General features: G+C 44.2%; 1 protein-coding gene across 1 annotated transcript; it reads left to right on the top strand.

Annotated features, from left to right (window-relative positions):
• Nucleotides 1-870: 870 nt before the first annotated feature.
• On the top strand, nucleotides 871-12,177 carry LOC310646760 (solute carrier family 2, facilitated glucose transporter member 11-like; the record flags this gene model as incomplete). The annotated part of the gene is made up of 7 exons (XM_083373424.1): nucleotides 871-885; nucleotides 1,719-1,817; nucleotides 6,506-6,666; nucleotides 6,906-7,030; nucleotides 7,148-7,277; nucleotides 7,805-7,953; nucleotides 12,098-12,177. 7 exons carry the CDS (start codon nucleotides 871-873, stop codon nucleotides 12,175-12,177), a joined length of 759 nt encoding a protein of 252 aa, XP_083229550.1.
• Between the last annotated feature and the right edge of the window lie 796 nt (nucleotides 12,178-12,973).

The raw sequence follows: 12,973 nt of genomic DNA, 5'->3' as shown, positions 1-12,973 counted from the left end.
AATGACTTCGCCTAGGCCATGGACAGACATTTTAGTTGGAGGACATCCTGACTGCCTTCTTTTGGTAGATGAACCTGTTGATCTGAAGTGTCTGGCTCTCATGCTTCTATCTCATCCTCCGCTGCACCCGCTCTGCACCTCTGCACCTGCAGAGCTTCTTCCTCTGCTGCTTCAAGAACGGAGTACGAAAGGGAACTTCTAGATGATGGAACAGAAAAGAACAGAACAGAATAGCTGGAAGGGACCTTGTAGGTCATCTACTCCAACACCCTGCCCAAACAGGAGACCCTACAGGATTTCTGACAGATAGCAGTCCAGTCTCTTTGTTGTGACCTGTTGGCCACCAGAGAACTCAGCGGCTGATTCAGATGAGAAAGCACAGGAATGGGTGCCGAGTCCAGTGTCAGGGCCATCTGAAACCTCGAACGAAGGAATGGAGCTGTCACAGCCAGGAACAGAGGCAGAGCCTGGGCCATCTGCCAGCCTACAGTTGGAAAGGTTGAGACCTCCATGCCTTGAGGCAAGTGATTCAGGAGAGGAGGATCACATGGGGCCAGTGATTGATGTGCAGTGCGGCAGAAGCTGAGAAGAGGAGAACAGTGAGAGGCTATGGGATGGTCTTCAGGGTGGAAGAGTCACTGCTGCTAACGTATCCCCACAGGGGCAGAGATGAATAGGTGTGGCAGACAACTATTCCTTTTCCTGCTGGTCAAACACTTGTTACTTGGGACTCCTGACACTTCTCCTTGGAATTTTTGCAAGAGTTTTTCCGCAGATCCTGTGGCACTGGAGGTCAGAGCTCCTTCTGAATGTGGGCATATCTTATATTAAACAACAGCCAGCTTGCTTGAAGGACTTTTGGCTGCAAGCATGGTGAGACCGAGAGTAACTCTGGGTATGGGGAGACCCCCTACAGGAGAAAAGGGAGCGAGCTCTGTTGTTTGGAGGCTGTGTGAAACTGCTGGTGTTTCTGAAATAAAAGGAACATTAGGGACTATTTGGTGCTGCTGTTATGTTTTGGGAGCTGGGTCAGAACAGTCTTCTTGAGAGCCTCCAGTGATGAAGCACCAACAACATCTGAAGGCAGTTTGTTCCATTGGTTGATTGTTTTCACTGTCAGGAAATTTCTCCTTATTTCCAGGTTGAATCTCCTGGATCAGTTTCCATTGTTATTCCTTGTCTGGCCTTCGGGTGTTTTGGAAAATAGGTTGACCCCCTCATCTCTGTGACAGCACTTCAAATATTGGAACACTGTTATCATGTCTCCTCTGGTCCTTCTCTTCACTAGACTAGCCATGCCCAGTTCCTGCAACAGTTCTTCATATGTTTTAACCTCCAGTACCCTAATCAGCTTTGTTGCTCTTCTCTGCACTTTTTATAGAGTCTCAACATCTTTTTTATAGTGTGGGGACCAAAACTGGTTGCAGTATTCTAGGTGTGGTATTACTAAGGCTTTATAGAGTGGTATTAGTACCTCACGTGATTTTGATTGAACCCCTCTGTTAATGCAGCTTAAGGTTGTATTGGCTTTTTTGGCTGCCACTGCACACTTTTGGCTTATATTTAATTTATTGTCCACTAAGACTCCAAGATCCCTCTCACAGTTGCTGCTATTAAGCCTGGTTTCACCCACCCAATCTATATGTGTCCTTTTGGTTTTTCCTGCCTAAGTATAAGACTTTACTTTTCTCTATGTAGACAGGGTGTTGTCTTTCCAGGTGCAGTACCGGCAGCTGTTCCAAATGGTGATTGTATTAGGAATGAGTGGAACCCTCCTTATTGGCTTCCAGGTCTCTGTGATCACCTATCCATCCCAGGTAAGCCACAGAAGCTTTTGCAACTCAGTATCTGCAGTCCCAAAGCAAAATATGGCCTCAATTCTGGGAAGGCCTCCCTTAGCAGACAAGGTTTTCAATCTATGCAGCTGAACACACAAATCCTAGTGCACACAGTTTTCTGGTCACTCTCCTCTCCTCTTGGTGTCCTTCTCCAGCTTCACTCTGCTGCCGGAGTCATTCACCTGGGCTACTCTGCTGGGCTAAAGATCACCTCTCGTGGGCAGCTCTATCAGCACAATACATGCCTCACATGACTTCTATAGGGGGGTGGAGGTTAGAAATTTCTCTGTTTATTATAAAATAAATATCCTGTGTGGTAGAGAATGAGAACCAGTGGTGGTATTTAAATATGTGAACAACTGGTCTCTGTGTGGATGCTGCTTCCAGAAGTCCATTCTGGGCCTGGGCAACAAAAAATTAGCTACTGCTTCTGCCAAAGTGGTGCAAACTTGCTGAATCCAATCACTGGTGAGAACCCCATAAAATAACAGCTGGCCAGTCACCACTTTGATAAGTCCCAGTAAGGCTGCAGCTGGCAACAGGATGTCTCCTGGGGGATCAGTGTGACTGAATTGTTACTAGAATCTTCCCTCTTCATGGACATCTGATGAGTTCAGAGAAGGGCTGGTGACACAAAACCCATAAGTTCCCTTTGATTTTATAAATAGCATCTTCACCACGATGCATTTGGTAACAGAACAACAGATTCTGAGATGAGACAGCCATATTTCTTGCCTACCTGGTATCTACAGGCAATCCTTGACCTACAGATGGCAGGTCAGCAACACTTCCAGGTTATGACAGTGCTGAACAAATGGCAGTTACAGGCCTTAGAGGTCTCGCCATTCCAACACCCCCATAATCTCATATCATGATCTGGTTGCTTGGCAACCTGCAGCGTATTCCACAAATGACAGCTGTCACAGGCCACTCCACGTGGCCGCACTGACAGCTGTCAAAGGAAACGCGCACGCGCAGTCGCGCTCCCCGAGCTGTCAAAATCGCTCCACGCGGCCGCTCTGACAGCTGTCAAAAGCCGCGCATGCGCTCCAGACTGCAAGCTGTCAAACAGCAGAAGCCGCGGACTGTCAAAGCGGCGGCAGCCGCGAAGCTGTCAAAATGGTGCATGCGCCTAGACCGCATACTCTGACAGGCACTAGCTGTCAAAATGCCGGCTGGATTATTCCGACCCGGGCTGCTCGGGCAGCCAGCTGACAGGATTCCCCCAGCCCAACGCGCATGCGTTATCACTGGGGAAATGTAAAAAGCTGCCAGCTGATTATTGGTACAGGGTCCCTTGGCGGGAAAATACCCGTCCCTGATTCGTTGACTTGTTTGACAGTTGCCTATATAAGGCTGTTGTAATCGTTCTGTTTTCGTCCGGGCTACGTTAATAAATCTTTGAACCAAAGACATCGCCTCTCTCGTCCTTGCCTCAGATAAACTACCTGGCGACGAGGGTGGGATTGCGGTACAACTAGCTGAAGTCACGGCCTAGAGGCGAAGCTGTCCCAGTCAAATCGCTGAAGTCACGAGCTAAGTCACTGACTGGGGCAAGCAAACCTTTCTAGTGCCACAGTACCGCTAACCCAGCATGGCTTATCTCGGGCATGTGAGAGAGTTCGACGTCCGCCACCCGGAAGGCTGGGAGTCGCATTGGGGCCAAGTCGAGGGGTACCTCGTTGTGAATAAAATCACCGAGGACCGCCACAAGGCCGCCGCGCTCCTATGCCTCAGCGGGCCAGCGGTATACGACATCGCCGTTGGACTCTGTAGCCCGGACCCGGTCGCCACGGTGCCCTATGCTGAGCTCACAGATCGCCTCAGCAAACACTTCATGCCGAGGCGGTCAGAGCTGTACTGGCGGCTCTACTTCGCTCGCCGTCGACAGCAACCGCCTTCATCACTGGAGTCCGGCACGCCGCTCGGAAATGCCATTTCCCCGACCTGGAGGACCGAATATGAGACCAAGTCATCGCTGGCCTCCAAAACGAGCGCCTGCAGAGGAAGCTTAATCAGTGGAACAACCTGCCTCCAGAAGTGGTGAAGCTCCAATACTGGAAGTCTTTAAGAAGAGACTGGACAGCCATTTGTCTGAAATGGTATAGGGTTTCCTGCCTGAGCAGGGGGTTGGACCAGTTGACCTTCCAAGTCCCTTCCAACTTTATTATTATTATTATTATTATTATTATTATTATTATTATTATTATTATTATTATTATTATTATTATTTTGTCCAGAGATTGTGGGCTCCCATCACTGGAGGCTTTTAGAAGCGATAGGAGAGCCACTTGTTCGGAAATGGTATAGGGTCTCCTGCCTGAGCAGGGGGGTTGGACTGGAAGACCTCCAGGGTCTCTTCCAACTCTGTTATTCTGTTAAATTCTGTAACTGCCTTAGTGGCTTTAAAGGTACCTCAAATCCTAGGATCTATCGTTGAAATTGGTAGCATATAAATTTAATTAAAAAATAAATCCCTGACAGATGCTGAATTTGAAGTGAAACTATTTCATTTCATTTTACATGGAAGTAAACAACTGTCTGAAGTTTAGCATAAATAGTATATATGGAACGTGGAATGAGAAATTAAAATATCCACTATTGGCAAACCAATGGGTTCAATTTTTAAGAATGAAGTTGTCAACGCTGCTAACATCAGATGTTCTTGCTTTAACAACATGTGGAGAGGCAGCTTTGCTTCTTTAAAATGTGTGTTACTTTTAGAGTTAGAATTAGTTGATGCTGGGGGGAGTAGGATGTCTCTCAAGGCTGTTTTGAAATAAGAGAAGATAAGAATTTGGCAGGTTGTTTAACAGGAGGGAAAGCTTACAATTCAAACTAATTGGAGAATGTGATTTATGATGGTTAATTACAGGGAGGAACTATGCTTTGATACTGTGTGCTTAGGGGAGGGGAATCCAGATTTCGGCTTGATCATGTACATGCTGAAGCTATGCTCTTTTGATTAAAAGACTCCTTAAGTTAACAATGCCTGCAGGTTCTTTGAAGAATTCCATCTGTCGGAACCATGACAGAAGTTATTGCATTGAAAATATTGTTTCATATTTACTGGACTGCCCAGAGAATATTTTTTAAAAAATGTATATAAGATTATTTATGTTGGCACCATCAGAAATTTCAGACGCAGATGATTGTCTTTCCCAACTATAGCTCCATTTTGAATTCAAGTTTTCAGATGTGTTAAGACAATTCTGGGAAATAATGTAACAAACATGAAAATGTTATATTTTAAAAATAAAGGTATATTTTAAAAATATGGAATATGGAAGTGCCACAGCCTCACCAAAGAGCATTATCTTATATGTGAATAGGGTAGGGTAGGGTAGGGTAGGGTAGAATAGAATAGAATAGAATAGAATAGAATAGAATAGAATAGAATAGAATAGAATAGAATAGAATAGAATAGAATAGAATAGAATAGAATAGAATAGAATAGAATAGAATAGAATAGAATAGAAAGAATAGAATAGAATCTTAGAGGTTTTCTAGTCCAGCGCCCTGCTCAAGCAGGAGACCCATCTCAGACAAGTGACTGCCCAGTCTCTTCTTAAAAGCTTCCAGTGATGGAGCACCCACGATTTCTGAAGGCAAAGCAGTTCCACTGGTTAATTGTCCTCACTGTCAGGAAGTTTCTCCTTAATTCCAGGTTGCTTCTCTCTTTGCTTAGTTTCCAACCATTGTTTCTTGTCCTGCCCTCTGGTGCTTTGGAGAAAAGAAACTTATCCTCCTAACATTAAAAGATGCATTTCTTTGGAATCAGAAGTTCAAGCAATATTTTTCTATATGGTCTAGATTTAAATATCAGAATTGGAAGGGACCTTAGAAGTCTTCTAGTCCAACCCTTGCTCAAGGACGAGGCCCTATGCCATTCCAGACAAGGGGCTGTCCAATCTTTTCTTAAAAGCCTCCAGTGATGGAGCAACCACAACTTCTTGAAACAAGAAATTTAACATTGAACTAATCTGTATTAATATCCAATTTTGCAAGCTTTTAATTTTTAATTATAATCCATATCCATGGTGGCGAACCTAAGGCACAGGTGCCACAGGTGGCACACAGAGCCCTCTCTCTGGGCACGCGTGCCATTCAGAGAGGCCTTCAGCTGAGTTTTATAAAACCTTTTTGCTTTAGGCCTCCGCCGGCATGCACACAAAAAAAAGGTTCAATCAATCAATCAATCAGTATCAACTTCTCGCAGGGAAAAAAAAAGTTCTTGCAGAGTTGGAATTCATTGATTGAACTTTTTAGTCCCACCCAGTCTGCCTTTAGCATTGCAGCCACACCCACCCAGTGGGCCATGCCCACCCGCACCCGATGATACATAAGTGGGTTTTGGGTTGCAGTTTGGGCACTCGGTCTCTAAAAGGTTTGCCATCCCTGATCTATATCCCTGATCTATATTGTATAATCTCAAATGTATCTTATATTTGTTGGGGCTGTTGTAGGTCACCAATAAATAAAAAACAAAAAACCTGTTATTGAATTAAGCCATTTTCTGTACTAACACAATATACTCAATCATGAACTATCCAGGTTATCAAGATTCGTATAATAAACCAATACATTAAAAACTAACTCAGGTTGTGTTGTGCTGCAAGATTTGCAACCAGTCTGGTAGATGAACACTCCCTCTCCTGTTTTCCCAGGACATCAAGAGTTTTATCAATGAGACGTGGCTGCAGCGACACGGTGTGGCTGTCTCGCCAGACAGGCTGGCTGTGCTATGGTCCTTCATCATCTCTATCTACTGCCTGGGGGGTCTTCTGGGCTGCTTATGGAGTGGATTGCTGGCCATGAGATACGGAAAGTATGCCTTTTTCTCAAGAGGAAGTTTTCATGGTGGCTCCTTGTCTTATAGCTGTGAGATTTTCTCACATATGCTGATGTCAGTGACTATATAATTGTGAGAGTTCTCATTTTCCCCTCCCTCTTCACCTTAAATTAGAACTGAAAGCCTTGAAATGAACTTGAATCCCAGAGAAATCAGTCAATAGTGGGAAATACACATGTGGCTGGAGTCTAACACCTGGTTGTGGTTTATTTCAGAAAGAAAACTTTGATTTGCAGTGATTTTATTATAATTGTGGGAGCTCTTCTTATTGGTTCCAGTAAGATGACCAGGTCTTTTGAAATTATCCTGATGGGCCGTTTCCTTTATGGCATCAGTGCAGGTAGGATGAGGAGGAGGGCCTGGGTTTTGACTCTCAGGTAAGCCAAAAGCATCCCCTGGATCAGGAGACATGGGCATGGGGAGAGACCTTTTGATTCCTGTGATTCTTCTCTTGAAGGACTCTGCCTGAATATCCACGGTCCCTATCTCAGTGAAATTTCCCCCAAGAAGTTCCGAGGCTTGGCCACCACTACGGCGGCAGTGTTTTTCTCCCTCGGAAAAGCCTTGGGGCAAATCCTGGGCTTAAGGTAAGCTCACTGCCCAGGAGCCATTCCAGCTCTGGCCTTCCATCCTCCATTCCCATTGAAGGCCAACAATTGTGGCTGTCCTGGGCTGCGATTCTCCCACCTGCTCTGCCAAGGAGAGAGCCGGTCTTCTTGTTTCCTTTTAGACTGTATGAAAACTCCATCTGAGGGATAATCTGCTCTCCCTCTCAGGGCTCTCAAGGGGTCCTCGGTTCAAGCTGCGCAGTGGTGGGATTTAGCTAGTTTGTACCAGTTCGGCAGAACCGGTAGCTAATTTTTTGTTGCCCAGGCCCAGAATGGACTTCCGGAAATGGCATCCACACAGAGAACTGGTTGTTCACCTACTTGAATCTCACCACTGAAGCTGTGATGGTGGGAAGTGCACTTTGGCTCTTTTTTTGTCAAAGAGATGGTGCTGGCTTCACCTCCTTCACTTTGGCCCCTGCTGCAACCTCTTTCCAGTCATCCAATCCTTTCAGAAAGAATAATGGTGTCTCTTTCTCTCCACCCCACCCCCCGGGTCTCCTCAGAGACCTTTTAGGCACCGAGGCCCTGTGGCCCCTCCTGCTGGCCCTGTGTGGCTTCCCAGCCCTGCTGCAGCTGCTGCTGCTGCCATTCTTCCCAGAATCGCCCCCCTATCTGCTGTTGCAAAGAAAGGACGCCGACGCTTGCCGAAAAGGTGACACATGTCTTCCCCTGTGGGAAAGAACCTCTTTGTGCTTAGCTAAGGGTGGCCATCTAACCATCATGCCTTCCATATAAATGTGACTAATAAATCCATAAATATGGATGATGTGGCTAAGGAGAAATTAAATATGGCCTCATAAAAGAGATACTTAAAAGACAACTGTTACCACCTTCAGTGATGAACTAGCTACAGCAGGGCTCTTCAGACTTGGCCCTTTTATGATCATAATCATAATAGTAAAGTTGGAAGGGACCTTGGAGGTCATCTACTCCAACCCCTGCTCAGGCAGGAAAGCCTATACCAGTGATGGCAAACCTTTTAGAGGCCGAGTGCCCAAACTGCAACACAAAACCCACTTATGTACCGTCAGGTGCCGGGTGGGCATGGCCCATTGGGTGGGTGGGGCTGCGATGGTAACGGCAGACTGGGTGGGACTAAAAAGTTCAATCAATTCCAACTTTGCAAGATCTTATTTTTTCCCGCAAGAAGTTGAAACTGATTGATTGATTGAACCTTTTTTTTTTTGCACACGGCGGTGGAGGCCTAAAGTGAAAAGGTTTCATAAAACCCAGCGGACTGGGACGATGGCGCACGTGCCCATAGAGAGGGCTCTGTGTGCCACCTTTGGCACCCGTGCCATAGGTTCACCACCATGGGCCTATACCATTTCAGACAAATGGCTTTCCAGTCTCTTCTTAAAAACTTCCAGTGTTGGAGCATTCACAGCTTCTGGAGGCAGGTTGTTCCACTGGTTAATTGTTCTAACTGTCAGGAAGTTTCTCCTTAGTTCTAGGTTGCTTCTCTCCTTGATTAGTTTCCATCCGTTGCTTCTTGTCCTGCCTTCTGGTGCTCTGGAGAATAGCTTGACTCCTTCTTTGTGGCAACCGCTGAGATATTGAAACACTGCTATCATGTTACCCCTAGTCCTTCTCTTCATTAAACTAGACATACCCAATTCCAGCAGCCGTTCCTTATATGTTTTAGCCTCCAGACCTCTAATCATCTTTGTTGCTCATCTCTGCACTCTTTCTAGAGTCTCAACATCTTCTTTGCATCATGGTGACCAAAACTGGATGCAGTATTCCAGGTGTGGCCTTACCAAGGCATTGTAAAGTGGTATTAATACTTCACATGATCTTGATTCTATCTCTCTGTTAATGCAGCCTAGCACTGTGGTGGCTTTTTTGGCAGCTGCAGCACACTGCTGGCTCATATTTAAGTGATTGTCCACTAGGACTCCAAGATCCCTCTCACCGTTACTACTATTGAACAAGGTACCCCCTATACTATACCTGTACATTTGGTTTTTTTGCCTAAATATAGAACCTTACTTTTTTCACAGTTGAATTTCATTTTGTTAGATAGCGCCCAGTGTTTAAGTCTGTCCAGATCCTCCTGTATCTTAAGCCTGTCTTCTGGAGTGTTGGCTATTCCTGCCAGCTTGGTGTCATCTGCAAATTTGATGAGTTCCCCATCTATCCCCTTGTCCAAATCATTGATGAAGATGTTGAAGAGCACTGGGCCCACAACAGAGCCCTGGGGCACCCCACTACACACTTCCATCCATGTAGACGCAGTTCCATTGAGGACCACATGCTGAGTACGGCCGGTCAGCCAACTACGAATCCATCTGGTGGTGATGCTATCTAACCCACATTTTTCTATCTTATGAAGTAGTAGTTTGTGATCTACTTTATCAAATGCCTTACTGAAGTCCAAGTAAATTATATCCACAGCATTCCTCTGGTCCACTAATTTTGTCACTTGGTCAAAGAATGCAATAAGATTTGTCTGGCATGATCTGTTTTTGAAAACCCATGTTGGCTTTTAGTAATGATTTTGTTTGCTTCTAGGTGCTCGCTGATTCGTTGTTTGACTATCTTTTCCAGGATCTTCCCAGGTATTGAGGTCAGACTGATAGGTCTGTATCCTGGATCCATTTTTTTTCCTTTTTTGAAGATGGGAACTACATCAGCTCTTTTCCAGTCCTCTGGTAGTTCCCCAGTGTTCCAGGATCTTTGAAAGATATAGTTCAGTGGTTCTGAGATCACATCTGCCAGTTCCTTGAGAACCTTGGGGTGTAATCCATCTGGTCCTGGTGATTTGAACTCGTCTAGGCTGGACAGGTGCTCACTTACCATTTTCTTGCCTATCTTAACTTGTGTTTCTATTATGTTTTTTATGGCACTATTTTTGATAGGTTGGTCAGTTTTTTCCTTTTGTGTAAAGACAGATGCAAAAAACGGGTTAAATGTTTCTGCTTTCTCCCTGTTGCTTGTCACCTTCTTGCTACTTTCAACTACTAATTTCCTTTACTTTTTTGTTTTTTACATGTTGAAAGAAGCTTTTTATATATATTTTTTACTTTGGTCACAAGCCTTAGTTCATTTTGAGCCTTAAAGCTCACTTTGTCTTTGCAGGCTCGGGCTATTTGCTGATATTCTGACTTAGTTATGTGCCCCTCTTTCCACTTTCTATACTTGTCCTTTTTATCTTTCAATTTATCAGAGAGTTCTTTATGTAGCCATGCTGGTTTCTTTTGAGAGCTGTTATTTTTCCTCTTTGTTGGTATTGTGCTAGACTGGGCTTTTATTATCTCACTTTTCAAAATTTCCCAAGCTTCTTGAGTTGTTTTCCCCTTGAGGATTCTCATCCATGGAATCCTTCCCAAGCTATCTCTAAGTTTATTGAAATTAGCTCTCTTAAAGTCCAAGACTCTAGTTTGACTGTATTCTATTGCTTGTGCTTCCATAATGTTGAATTCCAATATTTCATGATCACTTCTTCCCAAGGTTCCTGTGGCTTCAACACCTTCTATCATTTCATCTCTGTTAGTGAGAATTAGATCCAAAATGGCTAATCCACTAGTTCCCTTCTCTATTTTTGGGTGACAAAGTTGTCTGCCAGGTTTGTCAGGAATCTGTTTGATCTTCCACTTGGTGCAGAGTTTGTCTCCCAGTTGATGTCAGAGTAGTTAAAGTCACCCATTACTATTGTGATGTGCTTCCTACATACCTTGGTTAGCTGATTAGCAAAATGTTCATCTATTTCCTCTGTTTGGTTGGGTGGCCTATAGTATACACTTATGGCAATGTCATTTTTTCTCCCTTTTATATTGATCCAAACGCATTCAGGTTTACAGTTTTCATCATTGTTGTGCTCTATTTCTGTAGAGATGTAGTTATTTCTTATATAGAGAGCAACTCCACCTCCTCTTTTATTTGGTCTGTTTCTTTTGAATAATTTAAATCCCTCTAGCTGTGTGTTCCATTTGTGGGCTTCATCCCAGCATGTTTCCATGATGGAGACAATATCATATCTGCCCTCAATTCTGAGAGTTGAAGTCCACAAGTTATAAAAGGACCACGTTTGAAGACCCCTGAGCTACAGCCTTTCAGTGGAGACCATGAATGTTGGTGTCTGTGATGACCCAGGGCACAGCACAGAGGCAATGCAGTCAGCTAGCAATTCAAACAGTTCTTTTATTGCTCCAAATTTTCCCCAAATGCTCCCACATTTGCTGGCAAGCCTCCAACAAAAGAACACACACACACACACACACCTTCAGTCAACTCTGCCTGAAAGTAGGTTCAAATACAGTCTGATTAGCATAAGAAAATACTCAAGGCCATAGAGATAACAAGGAAGAAAACATAAACTTAATGAGTCTGTTTGAATCCTAGCTTGCCTGAGCAGTTTTCAAAAGAGAGAATCCGAAATACAGTCCGAGGTCTTTAAACATTCAAGTAACGTGGTAAGTCAGTCCAATAGTCAAAGTTTCCAGGTTTCCAAATAGAAGTCACAAAACAAGAGATCAGCAACAATACACAACACTCCAAGGAATCAGCGTTTGCTCCCGACAAATGCCCCTCCCCACAGCAGCTCCTTAAATCTCAGTCTCCAGGTGTTCCTTGTGGAGAAGGGCAGGATGCTCTCCTGCCGAGTAGTTGAGCCTGCCTGCGTTGTTCCCTCCTTCTCTCCACTCTCCATGCTCTAGGATCAGGTGGGGGTGGCCCTTGCTCATTGCCTGAACTCTGCCGCTCCTGTTCCTCCTGTTCCAATCCTGAAGGGCCCTGGCCTGCTTCGGCCTGCTCTTCCCCACATTCCTCTGAAGCCTCTCCCTCGGCCTCCATAGGTTCCCATTCCAGTTCATTTTCCTCTGCAAATTCAGGCTCAGATGGAGGCATGACAGTGTTCTTCAGTAGCCCCAGGTAGTGGGTTGACAGGAAGGACTCTCAGGCAGCCCTGCTTTCCTTATGTTTGCTTTCTTCTCTCTTGAACTGCTTATTACTGTACTGTCAATACATTGTCTTGAACTTCTTCCTAAGATGGAAATCAACAAAACATCAATGAAACTGAGTAGAGACAAATAGAATTTTACTTAGGAAACAAAAATCAGATACACAGTCTTGGGGCATGTCTTGCTTGGTAATAATGTCAGTAAAATATTGTGGAATACAATTAACAGTTGTTGATTAAAATTATTAAGTATGATCATTGTGATCATGCTATAAAAAGGCAAATAGAACTGTTGGTTGCATCCAAAGAGTTTTGAAGAAGAAAAGTAATGGTTCCACTTTATTCTGCATTGCTGACACCCCAGCTTCTCCCTTCGGTTCTAGTACAAGAAGGACTCAGAGAAACAGGAATTTATTTATTTATTTATTTATTTATTATTGGGACTTATATGCCGCCCTATCTCCCAAAGGACTCAGGGCGGCTAACAACAATAACATACAATAAATACAGAAGTTAAGATAAAATTAAAATTAAAGGCCTCTGTACAATAAATTAAAATTAAAATTAAAATAAATTAAAAATTACAGTTAAAAAATTAAAAACATAATTAAAATCCCTGTCAGTCCAGGTCAGCCAGGTGGCTGCGGTGAAAGAATTGCTTTAAAGAAGCACAAAAGGGATGATCGAGGACCTATGATTCAGTGAAGCCATGAAGAGAGAGGGAAGGAATTGGGATTTGGGTGATGAGGCCAAAAATTATGATGATTGCTAA

This window comes from Vipera ursinii (assembly GCF_947247035.1).
Source record: "Vipera ursinii genome assembly, chromosome: 14".
Lineage (NCBI taxonomy): Eukaryota > Metazoa > Chordata > Lepidosauria > Squamata > Viperidae > Vipera > Vipera ursinii.
The sequence above is the reverse complement of the archived record's forward strand: the minus strand, read 5'-3'. Positions and strand labels throughout refer to the sequence as shown.